We start from the raw sequence: 15984 nt of genomic DNA, 5'->3' as shown, positions 1-15984 counted from the left end.
GCTGGAGCCTGCTTTAAGTGGCCTTTGGCTCACTTAATTATGCTTATAGATATCTGCTTAAATGGGTCATTTTATTCCCTATAGGCTAATTATAGGGTTGTTAATGGGCTCTATAAAATAGCATCTGAGCATGTGTTTGACAGATCGAGGTTGCATTCCTTCTCAGACAAGGTAAAATACTCCATTCATCCATTCTATCATCTTTAAAGAGAAAAAGGATGTCTACTCTTCATGTAGTGAAACATGCAAAACAATGGAAATGAATATGCATAAAGAAGCTATATCTATAAAACTACATACCTACTGCTCCTTTGGGCCCTTGCACAGATACCCCCCTTTGGTCTGGAAAAGCATTTGATAGAAGCAAGTCTTTTGAGTGGCCTGCATTTAATGGAGAGAGAATGGATATGTTAATGATACCATACAGTAAGTGAGAGAAATACCCAGCACCAATCTTACAATCCTGTAAAACATATTCAGAATGAATTATGTAATGGAGTATGGCAACATTAGAGAGCAGTTAGGGGTAAGGTGCCTTGCACAAGGGCACCTCATCCATAGATGTGGATGTAGTCGTTTGTGGTTATATTATAGTAGTAGTTCACTATTGTTGGTTAACATGTGACTGTTTTCCTGTTCATTTGTTATGTGGGTGAAATTACAAAAAAAGAAAGTAAAACTGCATAAATATGTTCAATATCCTGTTATTTACTGACATGGCATAATTCAAAGTGGTTGTGATCCAGTGACATCATATGCCAATTAGATGAGTAAATGTACCTCCTTCATAAACTTTTGTTCATACTCAATGACTTTCACATTTACAGTTGGACTTTATCTCTGACCACTTTCAAGCCAAGGCCTTTTGAAATTTTGATGTAAAAATCCAATGTTGTTGTTTTTAAACCCTGGCACTTAAAGGGTTAACCGATTGTGACATTAAAAGAATCGAAGTTAAGCGATAATATGATAACAAGATGTCAACAAGCAGCGACATACAGAGTAGGCCTAGTATTTCTATTCCACTTAAAATAATACTATTTACTGCACGTAGACTAGGGCTACAGTATATGACCTAATACCCTAGTCTAGCAGATTGGGAATTGGATGTTGTGAAAGTTAACATAAGATAGCCTATTAGGAAGGCAAACAAAAGTTAAAGTTGCTTTTGACATGCAGTAGTAGCCTACAATGAAGAAAACTCATGCTCTGAATACTGATTCAGCTGTCTCTGAAAGTTTCTATACAGTAATTGACGCATTTAACCGGAATTTGGATTACACCTGCTTTAAAAGGCGGACGTTTTCATACATAAGTCGGAGTACCTGATCAATTGCTATTAGCATTTCTCCTCCCCTGTGTTTGTGTGATACTCCCACTTTTCCCTAGCCTAGAAATCTAGACGCGCCCCTAGCGGCAACAAATGTAAGGGCTAGTCTAGCAACTCTCCGTTGGCTTGTGAGCTCCAGAAATCGAAACTTAATCAGGGCATTGAAATCGTGTATAGAGTCATTTTGTGGGCTTAACATAATGATTGATGGCAGAGTTGCAACGGTGTGGCTTGAATTCCCTGCTACTTGAAAACAAATATCCTATTGCGTGCAGAGGGAATTTGAAATACAACTGATTATCCCGCCCCTCGGACTGAGCACTGCGAACGGTGAGTGCCCAGACCCTACATTTTAATGTGGGTCTGGCTCGCCAGGCTAACTTTTCCCTCGCCCTCCCATAAATGCATTAACGCATATGAAAATATGTTCCATAGCTGCTTGTGCAAATGTATCATGAAAATTGATAATCAGATAACATATTGAATGTGAGAAGAAAACAAATGGTTGTTCCATAACACAGTGCATTAGTTAGCGTGTGAAATGAATGTCCCATACTGGGAAGCATAAAGTCCTTTTAGGCAAGTCCCTCCACTTGGCGGCCATATTGTAACGCTTTTTGGGCACTTATCAGGCATCTATTTCGGGCAGAACTGTGTGTGCGCAAGGCTTCACGAATCGCGACACACCAACCTCGCTCCAGCTGCGAGATCACAACACATGATTGGCACAATGTATTCACATGTTAACTTTTGGCGGCGGAAGGGGTGGAACATGTGTACACGACTTCCATGTTTGCGTTACAAACTAACCCCATACATTTCTATGGGAGATTCTTTGAGTGCCGTGTTTCATCATTAGAAAGTCTCTGTTATAGTTTGATACTGCAGCTGAAGTAAGACTTGAAGAAGAATCTGTCTGTTCACCTGTTCCATTGTTTTGAACAGCCATTCCATTACTGATAACTTGATTAAATTTCTATGTTAACATGTTCTATTAAAGAAAAGATAGAAAATAACGCAATTGCGATTGGTGCATCTCTAGTTTCAAAATCGAAAGTGGCTGTGGTAAATGGTAGTAGGAACGCACATACATTTATTTACAGCAAAGGTAGACATACATTGTTTCCTGACTACTGATTGCTGTTTATTGTCAGTTTGTAGGCAAGTGTAGGCAAAGTAGTGTAGAAAGAAGCAACAAAATGGACCATGATAAAATAAAAAGCAAATCTTTCTGATGTTTTTATAATGCTCAAGAATAGACTGCTTGAAAATGCTTGCTGAAACAATGAATACAAATGTGCATGATACTGTTTGAAGTTGTGTGCTGACATAGACTAGTTTGCCAAAAAACAGGATGTCCAAACTTTGTCTGTCTCCAAAAACAGAATGTAAGAACTTTAATCTGATACTACCCACAAGTGTTCAGGCCAAAGTCAAGTTTTATTTTCACCTCAAGGGGACGGGAGGCCCAGATTAAGGTAGCTTTCAAAAAGAAATTGCTTCTAGTCAACAGGGTAACACTTTACGGTAAGGGTACCCTTACCGTAAAGTGTTACCCAAAGGAAGTATAAAAAGATAGAGCCCTTTCGGGGGAGAGAGAGCAGGCTTTAATTTTTGTTCACTTTGAGACAGATAGAAATAGCCTTTATGAGCATTTAATTTAATGTTACCCTTCTCTTTTTTATAGCAAGAAGGCATTAGTTTATAACTTATAGAAATCCGTCTTATGGGCGCTCTCCTTCTTTTAGCAAAAATACATTATTTTAGATACAAAGAGAAATACCTCTTATGGGCACACAGTGAGGTGAAGCACACACTGATCCCAGTGCAGTGAGCTGCCTGCAACAACAGCAGCGCTCGAGGAGCAGTGAGGGGTTAGGTACCTTGCTCAAGGGCACTTCAGCCGTGCCTACTGGTCTGGGTTCAAGTGCGAAGCGTTAACCAGTAGGCCACGGCTGCCCCACAAACAGCCTAACTTATAAATAAGGTAGCCTATAAATGAATATGCCATCATCTTTGTTGGTCAAAAACGAACGTTTACTCTGCAGTCTCATACATAATTGCCTTAGTTCTCAGTAAGGCTTATTATATTTGCATGATTTACATAACATATTTCCTTGTAACTGTTAACGTTACTGTCAAAATGCTGAAGATGAATGTGTTGCTGGCTAACGTTGAAGTTTACGAGCTAAATTGGGCTGACATTTAATGTTACATAACCGATATAAGTTAACTCCGAGTCATCAACTTTCATAAACCGTTCGTTTGGCAGCAAAACTGTTTGGGCGAACAGCTCTCAGAATATCATGAGACGCTACGTAATGGAGTATCGGATATTTATTACAGTACATGAAAATGCACTGTACTGTTCTTCCAAGGCAACAACAACAACTTATTACAGTGCATGAAAATGCACTGTACTGTTCTTCCTAGGCAACAACTTATTATTATTATTCCGCTTACCACTTTTTCAGTACGCTATTTCTCTTGAACAGTTTAACTTAGAAACTTCATTCAAACTTTGTAACGTAGGTATTCAAACGGACGAAGCTGCTATGTCTTTTCAACTTTGAAACTTTTATACTTTTTAAACTATGAAAGAAAAATCCCCATAGACTTAACATTGCCGATTGTGACATCATAATACGGCCGTTAAGCAATTAGAATCCTATGGCAGGTGTTCAGGCCACCTGGATCAACTGCCAGTCTCAGGCTTTAAGCATACAAACTGGCCCTATTAAGACTACACATCCTGTTCAACTGCTTACTCTGCCAAAAACTGTTTCAAAATAAAAGTCCTCACTACAACATTTCACTGTTAAACAATTTAACCCTTTAAACTACTGAACTTTTTAACTGTTCAGCCATTGTAACTGTTACTTGTCATCAACTATGACTCCTACCCACTATAGCTAGTTAGCATAGTTAGCATGTTAGCATTGCTAGCATTGTTAGCATTTTTAACAAAACTGCTAAAAATGATTAGCTAAGTAACATGGTTAGCATAGTTAGCATGTTAACATTGTTAGCATGTTAGTTAGCATTTTTAGCAAAACTGCTAAAAATGATTAGCTAAGTTAGCTAAGTAACATGGTTAGCATTGTTAGCATGCTAGTTAGCATAGTTATCATAACTACTAAAAATGATTAGCTAGGTTAGCTAAATCATATGGTTAGTATAGTTAGCATGTTAACATTGTTAGCATGTTAATTAGCATAGTTAGCATAACTACTAAAAATGATAAGCTAGGTTAGCTAAGTCACATGGTTAACATAGTTAGCATATTAACATTGCTAGCATAGTTAGCATGTTTGGCAAAACTACTAGAACATTTTAGCTAAGTAGCATGGTTAGCATTGCTAGCACTGCTATAAAACATTAGCTAAGTAGCATGGTTAGCATAGTTAAAAATCTTAGCATAACTGCTAGCAAACATTAGAGCCATTCCAACTTTCAGTTATCGTCAAATATCTACTTATACACAGCCATTAAACTATTTGAATATCAACATTCATTAAACTGCTAGAAAACATTAGCTAAGTTAGCTAAGTAACATGGTTAGCATGTTAGCATTGGTAACACTGCTATAAAACATTAGCTAAGTAGCATGGTTAGCATAGTTAAAAATCTTAGCATAACTGCTAGCAAACTATAGAGCCATTCAAATTTTCGTCAAATATCTACCTATACACATTCATTAAACTTCCAGTCTGTCAACAACTTTTAAACTATTTACCTTCAACTTTTAAACGTCTACTTTTAAACTATCATTAAACTATCTATTAAACTAGCTGTCTATCAACAACTTTTAAACTATCTAATGGCTATCAACAACTTTTAAACTATCTACATTCAGCTTTTAAACAGTCTACTTTTAAACTATCAACTTTTATTAAGCTATGCAGCCACCATGTCTATCCTAGCATCACCGTAGTAACCATCTCTGTATTATCTATTTTAACTATGATACATGATATTTTACATCACAACTTTAGCATTTTCATGCACTGGTAATTCCTTGGAATTGCATTTCTAGTTATTATTATTCCGCTTACCACTTTTTCTGTACGCAATTTCTCTTGAACAGTTTAACTTAGACACTTCGTTCAAACTTTGTAACGTAGGTATTCAAACGGACCAAGCTGCTATGTCTTTTCAACTTTGAAACTTTTATACTTTTTAAACTATTAAAGAAAAACTTTTTAAAAATCCCCATAGACTTAAAATTGCTGATTGTGACATCATAATACGGCCGTTAAGCAATTAGAATCCTATGGCAGGTGTTCAGGCCACCTGGATCAACTGCCAGTCTCAGGCTTTAAGCATACAAACTGGCCTTATTAAGACTACACATCCTGTTCAACTGCTTCCTCTGCCAAAAAACTGTTTCAAAATAAAAGCCCTCACTACAATATTTCACTGTTAAACAATTTAACCCTTTAAACTACTGAACTTTTCAACTGTTCAGCCATTGTAACTGTTACTTGTCATCAACTATGACTCCTACCCACTGTAGCTAGTTAGCATGGTTAGCATAGTTAGTGTGTTAGCATAGTTAGCATGCTAGTTAGCATTTTTAACAAAACTGCTAAAAATGATTAGCTAAGTAACATGGTTAGCATAGTTAGCATGATAGTTAGCATTTTTAGCAAAACTGCTAAAAATGATTAGCTAAGTAACATGGTTAGCATAGTTAGCATGCTAGTTAGTATAGTTAACATAACTGTTAACATAACTGCTAAAAATGATTAGCTAGGTTAGCTAAGTCACATGGTTAGCATAGTTAGCATGTTAGTTAGCATAACTACTAAAAATGATTAGCTAGGTTAGCTAAGTCACATAATTACCATAGTTAGCATGTTAACATTGTTAACATTCTAGTTAGCATAGTTAGCATAACTACTAAAAATGATAAGCAAGGTTAGCTAAATCACATGGTTAACATAGTTAGCATGTTAGCATTGCTAACATATTTAGCATGTTTAGCAAAACTGCTAGAAAACGTTAGTTAAGTTAGCTAAGTAGCATGGTTAGCATAGTTAGCATTGCTAGCATAGTTAGCATGTTTATCAAAACTGCTAGAAAACGTTAGCTAAGTAGCATGGTTAGCATAGTTAAAAATCTATAACTACTGTATATATACTATAAATAACTGCTAGCAAACATCAGAGCCATTCCAACTTTCAGTTATCGTCAAATATCTACCTATACACAGCCATTAAACTATTTGATTATCAACATTCATTAAACTTCCAGTCTGTCAACAACTTTTAAACTATTTACCTTCAACTTTTAACTGGTCTACTTTTAAACTATCATTAAACTACCTATTAAACTAGCTGTCTATCAACGACTTTTAAACTATCTACTGTCTATCAACAACTTTTAAACTATCTACATTCAGCTTTTAAACAGTCTACTTTCAACTTTTATCAACTTTTATTAAGCTATGCAACCACCATGTCTATCCTAGCATCACCGTAGTAACCATCTCTGTATTATCTGTTTTAACTATACATGATATTTTACATCACAACTTAAGCATTTTCATGCACTGGTAATTCCTTGGAATTGCATTTCTAGTTTATTGTAATATTTCTTCCACACAGCTAAACACCTTGCAAAATGAATGTTATGCCAACAGCATCTTCAGCCTGGCAATATGACAGTAAACTCAGCATTTTTTATATATATTCTATAATGCTAAAGTTCCACTTGTAAGTAGCCTGCTTGTTAAGTTTTTAAAAAAATCTAAAACGGTCTATTTTTTTCCTTCTATTTCTGTTGCTAGTTCACTCTGTTTCCTTCTATTCCTGGTGCTAGTTCACTCTCCAACTTGGAATGGTGGAAGATCGGGGCTAACTGCAACCGGGCGGTTCACGGATGCCAGTGAAGCACAGCACAAGTGAATTGTACATTAAAGGTGAATAAACTTGCGGTACCAAACTCTGTACAACGTTGTTGCAACGCTGTAAAGACGTGACCAGAAGGTAATGTCGCGGTGACCAAATGACCACTTTCTGACAACATCGCTGCAACGTCATTTGTTTGCTGGGAAGAACTTAGCAGTCAACTTGAACGCAACAGTTTTGAACAAATTTGCACATTGTGCTAATAAAGCTAACCGGATTTAATAGCAATTTAGCAACAACAGTCCTTGCTTGCACGATTGTGAATGTTTAGATAAAATGTACCTGCTGTGTGTCCATTGAGGGAGAGAGACAGGGACAAGGAGAGGGCGTAAGGTACTTATATATTTAAATATCTGGGTGCACATCTGGATAACAAACTGGGTCCAATTCCCCGAAAGCATCTTAAGCCTAAGAGCGTCGTAAAGTCCCTCTTACAAACGTCTTAAGATTTGCCGACTGTTTCCCGAAACCATTGTAGCTTAAGAGTGTCGTGAAAACACTCGTAGATCTACTAGTGCTCCAGAGTACTCGTTACCGGCTAAGAGCGTCTTAACAGTACTCCTCACTGAGGTCACCAACAGGACATACAGAGGAATTACAACTTAGAATACATAATCCATTTTACGTTCCCATTTTTTATTGTGTTTTACTGTGATGAATCAGATTATAGCGTGCAAAATAGCCTACATTTAATGGTCATAATAATGTGATGAAAAGCGGACAAAAATGCAATCAAGTTATGAAACGAGACGTTGCCAGAATAGTTTGACATTATCTTTGCTAAGTGAATATTTTATTAGGCCTATGAGGTAAAAAGCAGAGAAAGCAACATGTGGTGTAGTCTGTAGCCTACTGCATCAAAATCTAAGCCTACACATTTCCTCTCTTTCTTACTCGACTTCATTCTTATCTTCAAACGTGTTCTTAAGTGACACCGCAAAAAAATATTGCATGGTGCAACAATCTAATCTTAAAATAATTACAATTATTTATGTCTCTGTGTGGTATATAACCTACTTGGGATGCTTACATGCAGATGTCAAAGTGTTTCTATTTTCGTATTGATGTGAATTAATGTGTAGATCCGAAGTTTAAATGGTAGACCTATAGCTGTGACGTGCAGTCACCTGACATCACCGTCAAATCAGAGGATATTTCAGAACTATTAACGTGGACAGCTCCCCTTAAGAGCATCTTAAGAGCAGTGCACGCGCGTTCACGGGAAACAGTCGGAAAAACCAAACGAACGATCGTAAGATGAATCGTAGAAAACCCTCGTAAGAGCGTGTCTCCGTCGTTATCGGGAAACTGGGCCCTGGACTGGAAGTGCAACACTGAGGCTGTTTACAGGAAGGGACAGAGCAGACTATACTTCTTGAGGAAGCTTAGGTCTTTTAATGTGTGCAATAGGATGTTGAACATGTTTTACCAGTCTGCTGTTTCTAGTACCATTTTCTTTGCAGCAATTTGTTGGGGCAGCAGTATCAGGGCAAATGACACCAAAAAACTCAACAAGTTGATTAAAAGAGCTGGCTCTGTAATTGGAAGTACACTTGAACCCCTAGAGTAAGTTGTTGAGAGAAGGATGTTGCAAAAGCTCCTTAACATTATGGACAACACCTCACATCCACTAAACAAACTACTGGTCAGATAACAGAGTGTTTTCAGCTGGAGGTTGCTTCAACTTCACTGAAACAAGGACCGTTATTGAAAATCATTCCTGCCCACTGCCATTACTATTTACAACAACTCCCTTTTGTGCCGTGATAGAAAAATCTTATACTGAGAGACAATGTAGTTTACAACCTTTTCAACAGGGACTATATACAATTGTATTTATTTTATTTTTTTAACTTGTATGTATGTATGTATACTGTATGTACAGTGGGCAGTGCTTCGATTTGGCCAGCTTCACTCGCGGTCCGCGCGTGGGATCACGCGGTATCACGCGACTTTAATTTGTATTTTCCCAGTGTGACGCTGCAACAACCCAAACAACCGGTAGATGGCTCAAGTGAGCAGGGTGTCTCGTAAAAAGAAATGGAGCCTGGAAAACCCTACACAGACTTCACTACAAACTTTAGCAGACTGGTTTAGAAATAATTTAATAGCCATAAATATGCCTGCCCTGCCCTAATAAAGAAATATTTGGTTAACTGCGAGTGAATCCCATTTGCAGCCGTAGAAGAAACGCAGGACAAATTAAACATTCTGGTTTTCTCCGAGTGCAACGATGATAGACAGACATCATTTGGACAAAATGTAGAGCATATTAACCTCCGTTGCTCAGCCAAATGCCTTCCTGTTACGTCCTGTTATCACGGAGTTACAGGCGATAAACGATTTTTAAATGGTCACAAGTTTACTTCATTAGCGGTTTATTTTTTTGATTATTAAAGAGTGTTTTTCATTTAAAGGTTTGACTTCGTGCTTATTCAGTAGAGCATTTAGTGCTCTTCCCAGTCCCAGACGTTCACATTGCATGTTTGTTTGTAATGGATGCAACCGCGAGATACGCTTGTCATAGGCGCCGATACCGTGGATGCTCCGTCTCTCGGGCACCCACTGAAAACATCGAGCACCCACGTGTGACAGCTTACAGTCCCGGCTAAATTTACATTAATTTAAAATCAAACATCGCAGTTTATGTTAAATTTAGCATCTCTCATAATGTGATTGGATATGTTGCTGTCAATTCCCTACTTCATATACTAACCACCAATGAGAGCGTCTCTCGTATGAAAATTCCTGACACTTCCCAACTGAAGAATTAACGCAAGGCTTTGTCGGGTCTTCAGCCCCGAATGTTTAAAATGTATATAGCCCTGAATATCATTTTAAAAGTAGTCTGACAAAGCTTATTGTTTTGTGACACAACTAAACACTGGTACCTCATAGAACGTCTATAACATAGCCTAGGTGGTCGCAACTCACAAAAGTAAGCAGATAGAAAGAACTCACGCAAATCTAGCCTACAACACGCAGACAGCTTTATGCGCAGGGGAGAGAGCGCGCGCGCGCACTGTGCTTTATGATTGTTGGCTTCTGATGGTATCTTGCTAATTCACTGAACTGCATTAGGTGACACAAATGGTATTGCCTTTATCTTATAACTCCTTGTCTGAGCGACTACCAGGCCTATGGTTTTTAAAAGTCAGATGTTCCCTGACAAAGACATTCGAAAATTAAGAATGTTTATTGACTTGAAAAATACACTAATTTTTGCAAACTCCCTTCATTCAACCCTTGAAGACATCGCGGTCTGGTGCGCTATGTAGATCGTTTCTCGTACCATTTAATTTCTCAGAATTTAGGTCTACTAGGCCTACAATAACGTCATCACCAAATACATCTTTTATTTTTAGTTGATCAACCACAAAGACTAGCATAGGCCTACTGTGCACAGTGCACTGACGACTGTAGCAGCCCAACATAACCAGTTGTTGTAGATGAGAGGCAACCCCTTGTTTCAGATAGCCTGGACAACATGTTACCTGGGTGTTGCCTACATTATTAATTAATGGTAGGCTACAATAGTTAATTGATTCGCGTAACATATTAGTTGGCTCAAAGAGTAGGGAATCAGGATGGAGAGTCACGCGTGTGTTGCTTTTGCGGGATCGAATCCAGTTTAATGCTAGTTTTCAAAACATATATTTTTTACATGTCTTTTGTCCGAGTGGCTGTAATGTAGCTCATGGCGTATGAAAAGCGACTTCAAACCGCCTAAAACAACTTGTTTGTGAATGTCTGACCACTGCTGCAGCGCATGCACGCGCAAGGAAACCAGTAGGTGGAGAAACCAGAAGGCACACAACACCGGAACGATTTTAAGGCTATTTCGCATAGGCTACTCAATGGTGCTATTTCACACGCATTATAGCGACCCCGACCTCACTGGGGTTAGGTGGAAGGTGTTAATAGACGATTGGTGTATCCTACAGTGGACTAGGGCTGTCAAAATTGCTCAAAAATGACGTTCGAATATCCCCTCAAAATTGCTCAAAAATGACGTTCGAATATCCCCAATAAAATGTATTCTAATATATTGGAATATCTAGGCTATATTATTTGCGCATTATGTCAGCGATGCGCATCATGTCATCTGTTTTTAACTTTTTGTATGGTTATTGCTTGACAGGGGGGATCCCAAGCAGCTTTCAGCCATAAGGCATTTCCTAATTCACCTGACACTGATATTCAAAATGTTGAAACTATTTCGGCATAGCCTATAAGCAGTTTAATTAAATGTAATGTTAGTTGTAAACAAACGGGCTACTTGGTGAGGCTTGGCCTCACAGATGCGCTCGTGCCTTAAATGGCAATACAAATCTTCACGATAGGCCTATTAACTGGCCGCCCGATTCACGTTGGCTGGGGGGCAGGGGGGGCCATCAGACATTTGTTCCCAAGGGTCTATGAATTGTTAACCCGGCCCTGCCCCCAACGAACGCAACTTTCCACCTCTGACATAGCTGAAAAGAAGTCTAGAGGACTCCTAACTCACTAGACCTACTTACTGTAGGCTGCGCAAACCACAAGCCTGCATTCGAGGCAGGCCTTCTGTTGAAGAATTTTATATAAATCCTGCGCTAACAGTAATCCTCCTACCCCCGCTACCACAGCTGTGGATAGTGTGGCATGCTCACGCTTTATGTCTCCTTCTTGCAAACTAGGCCTATAGCCCAACCATTTACGTCTTCAAAAAATAACAACTTGCCAGATATGCCTTCATAAATTTGGGCTTCATTCAGCATTTTGTTCTTCCACTGCCTGCTGCATTCTTTCTGTTTGTATTGTTTAGAAAATGTTTGACGTCTTGAGTTAATGCATTAAACATTGTTTGCTGGTAACCAGCCACAAATAGCCTACAGATTCTTGCGTGCGTTCTCTCCAAAATGTGCCCGTTCTATAGGCTATCCAAGTGCATAATTCTGCGGCATAAAGCAGATGTATTTGTGTATTGTACAGAAAAATAAAAATAACCTGTCAAGCAGTCAATTAACTACATTGCAGTCAATAAGTAGTGCAAATTATGATACCAAAACGTGGGTCATAGTTGTCTAAGCCTCTGCTGTGAGGCCAAACCCATGAACAAAGACGCATTGATATCTGCAATAGTTTTTTTTTTTTGGCGAAACAAGCTCACAGCCGAACAAGTCATACTGAAGGGAGAGGCAACTGGTATGTGATCTCCCCACGGACCAATGGATGTACAAGTTTTCTCCTGTGCCTACGATATTTAATCCAGTGTTTTGTCAAGTTGCAAAATGCTATTCGTTTTAACGAATTTTTATGATAGTATGAAGTACTTTTTGTATAGGTATCTTAATTGCTTTATACTCAATACTTGACCAATGGCTATTGCATCTGTCTATTGAAAGTGAGAATGTGGCATGTGATATACTAGGCTTCATAAAATAAAATAAACAGATTGCCAATGGCCTACAAGCTGATCTGGGGGGCGTTTCCCGTACAACTACGGAGGTTAGCTTTTTACTAACAGGATGCATCGTTCAACTAACCAACATGTAAGTTACGACTGTTTCCCAAAACTGTCGTACTTACATAGTACTGTAAGTTTGGACCATGATAGTTTCCAAACTTCAGTAGTCTGGACTAAGGTGGTTAATGACGTTTAGTAGCACGTGAACGGGCACCTGCACATACTTCTGTGGCGCATCGCGTTAAGGCCGGCAGATGACAGCCGCCGTTGCACAGCAGTTACCAGTCCCCTGTCCAAGAGTTCGAATCTGGGTTAAGACGTTGACAACAATATTGACATCGTTGTTTACCTAAGTTTATCTTTTGTGCAGATCATATTATCAAAATCAGAATCAGCCTTCTTGGCTTGGTTTGCGTAAACTAACAAGGACCCCCCCCCCCCCCCCCCCCCTCCATGAAAATCAAAGGCTACATATTCTCAGCTGACTCGTCAAAAAGTGCGCACCACCTTATTATTATCTGCAAGTGTGTGACTTTTACTTACGTGCACATGGCTGCAAATTGACTTTTAATTTATGTATTTTCTGCCTTGGGCATTTTAAAATATGGATGTATGGTGGTTAGAAGTGTAAATATCAATTAGAAACCTAAATATATTTATAATTATTAATTTGCAAACAAATAACTGGCGTCAGTGACGTCTTTGACATGAAGATCCCTGGAACTATGCTTCTAGCATTCTACCACAGGTCGAGAGGTGTAGTTGTAACTACACAACTTTACGATAGTGGTTGCGAACGTTCGTTGCTACTATGGTTTTGGGAAACACTAACGTAGTGGAACGATGCATTGGACTATGTAAGTTCCAAATATGAATGTAATTCTGCAGCATAAAGCAGATGTATTTGTTTATTGTACAGAAAAATAAAAATGACATGTCAAGCAGTCAATTGACTACATTGCAGTCAAGAAGTAGGGCAAATTCATTTACGAAACCAAAACGTGGGTCATAGTTGTCTAAGCCTCTATTGCGTAGCCTGTTAAAAACGTCGCCAGATAGTATTAAATCGGCAACAACATTGTTTTCTGCAGAAGCCTACCCAAGGCTACAGATTAATTCTGAACAGTTATTTCTCTACTGGCTCAATTATCACACCACTGTTTTGATTTGCGTAGTTGCGTTAACCCAAACACTGACAATAATGTAGACAGCAAATTTCGATTTCGATTTTCGTTACCACCGTGTAGTCAAGCCTTAAGCCTTAAGCGAGGTAATGTTTAATTATGCATGATTTATTTTGTTATTGAATTCGTAGGCTGGGATTACTCTCGGCAACAATTATGTTTAATGGTAGATCCTGCTTTTTCACAAGGGACCGCAGGCAGAGCGATGTACAGTGGTAGAGCGACGCACAGTGGCTGAAAGTGGTACTAAAGCTTCACGCAGCTTCACGCCGCGTAATGCGCGAATGAAGTGGTCATTTGAAAGCGATGCCCACTGTATGTATATGTGTGATATATGTTTATATTATTAATTGCTGCTGTAACACTATCTATCTATCTATTTATCTATCTATCCATCTATCTATCTCAGTGGTCCCCAAACTTTTTCTTCCGAGGGCCAGCTCACTATGCCTGGCTCTAAGAGAGGGCCAGAGACTCGGAGTATATTAGTAACTGTAAATAGCTTAGTGCTGTGAACAACAGCAGTCTACCTTAGTTGAATATTCCATTACATTTAATCATAGGCTACTGCAATTTAATACCATTGTTAGCTGTGTTTATATTGCAATCATGCCATATCAGTGTAAAATGTAGCTCAAATACTAATAAAAATAGCATTCCCAAAAGTATTAGCAGGGAGTCCCAAAAGTGTATTTTATTGAAAATGTGTGAACTCTGAACTCTGTGTCTTTGACACAGCTCAAGTTGTGAACAAGCAATAGCCTACAAATAATTTGAAGTTCTCAAACTATGAGAGTTTTATGAAGTGCTGGCAAAAACATCTGAAATGACCACTTTCACTCATCTGATGAGAACTTTGAATTTGTATGAACATTTGAACGAGTGAATAAAAAATAGAAATAATTATCCCAGAAAGTCCCAGAAATATGACTTGAATAGAAGTTAGTTAGTTATTAACAATTAATTGATAAACTTGTAGAATACTTTGAGCACTGATACAGTCAGCATAGGCCTCTTACATTGTTTGCAGGTAGGCCTACATTTCATTTAGTTTTCGATGGCAAACGCGAAACAGCGCCAAAACAACCACCAGTGGACAAAAAGAGTACATGTGTACTGTTAAGACTCGCCATAGAGAATGAATGGGGGAAATTACGGAGGTTATAGTTTGATGTCGTACTCCCATGCGGGCCAGATGCTATATACCACGGACATGTTTTGGGGGGCCATCCCAAATGAGGTGGCGGGCCGTAGTTTGGGGACCACTGATCTATCTATATAGCCTACTATAGTGGCACTTTAGGGGCAGCTGTGGCCTACTGGTTAGCACTTCGGACTTGTAACCGGAGGGATTTTCAAACGTACGTATGTATGTATTGATTTTTAGGCAATGCACGGTGCATCGTTACATCCCTAGGCTTTACAGCAGCTGTTTTCAGGGACATAGGAGAAGTGCCAGACAGAAATTAAACATTTACTATGTGAAGGACATCTGGTGCTATGAGGTGAAAAACAGATTTGAAGAAATTGGTAGGCAAGTGTCTAAGTGTCTAGTTAAGATATATTTCAGAGTTATAAGTGTGGAGCATCTCTTTATGGATTTCATTGTGGATCTGAAGTTTGTATTGTGCCATTTTCTTTGGGTCTTCCTACACTCTCTTTTTAGGAGTTTTTGGAGTTCCATGGTGCTTCCTGTTTGTCCTTAAAGCCTGAGACTGGCAGTTGCTGCGGGTGGCCTGGCCACCTGGCACAGGATTCTAATTGCTTAATGGGCGTATTGTGATGTCATAATAACCAATGTTAAGTCTATGGGGAAATGTTGAGTAGTTTTTAATTAATTTAATTAATAGTTTTAAAAAGTATAAAAGTTACACGACCCCCTCCCCATCAAATTATCATTATCACTTTATTGTTATTATTGCACAACATGCACATCAGAGGACTGCTTTACTAATGTAAATAATTACAATAGTTCCATTGCTTTTGCATGCTTGCATACTGCAGTTCTCAAAACAACAGCAATTATATGGATGCCATTGTTTTGGGATGTTTCCCCCATGCAAGCATCATACACTGGTAAGCAAATGGAGAAAATTGACGTCATGCTTTTTA

The 15984-nt window shown here is 38.6% G+C and overlaps 1 protein-coding gene across 7 annotated transcripts in view; it reads right to left on the bottom strand.

Annotated features, from left to right (window-relative positions):
- LOC121715559 (EMI domain-containing protein 1-like) overlaps positions 1-15984 on the bottom strand; it is a 127011-nt gene that overhangs the window by 43965 nt on the left and 67062 nt on the right. For 6 of the 7 annotated variants that reach the window (XR_006033628.1, XM_042101404.1, XM_042101410.1 and 3 more), the window contains exon 9: positions 301-381. The exons of the other annotated variant lie outside the window; for it this stretch is intronic. Coding sequence is in view for 5 of the 6 variants with exons in the window: in XM_042101404.1 (XP_041957338.1) it covers positions 301-381 (81 nt within the window). In the remaining variant the exon portion in view is untranslated. The remainder of the gene's footprint in view (positions 1-300; positions 382-15984) is intronic. 7 annotated transcript variants of the gene reach the window in all.

The sequence above is a fragment of the Alosa sapidissima genome, chromosome 8 (genome assembly GCF_018492685.1).
Source record: "Alosa sapidissima isolate fAloSap1 chromosome 8, fAloSap1.pri, whole genome shotgun sequence".
NCBI classification, from domain to species: Eukaryota; Metazoa; Chordata; class Actinopteri; order Clupeiformes; family Clupeidae; genus Alosa; species Alosa sapidissima.
Note: the sequence above shows the minus strand (reverse complement) of the source record. Positions and strands in the feature narration are given on the sequence as shown.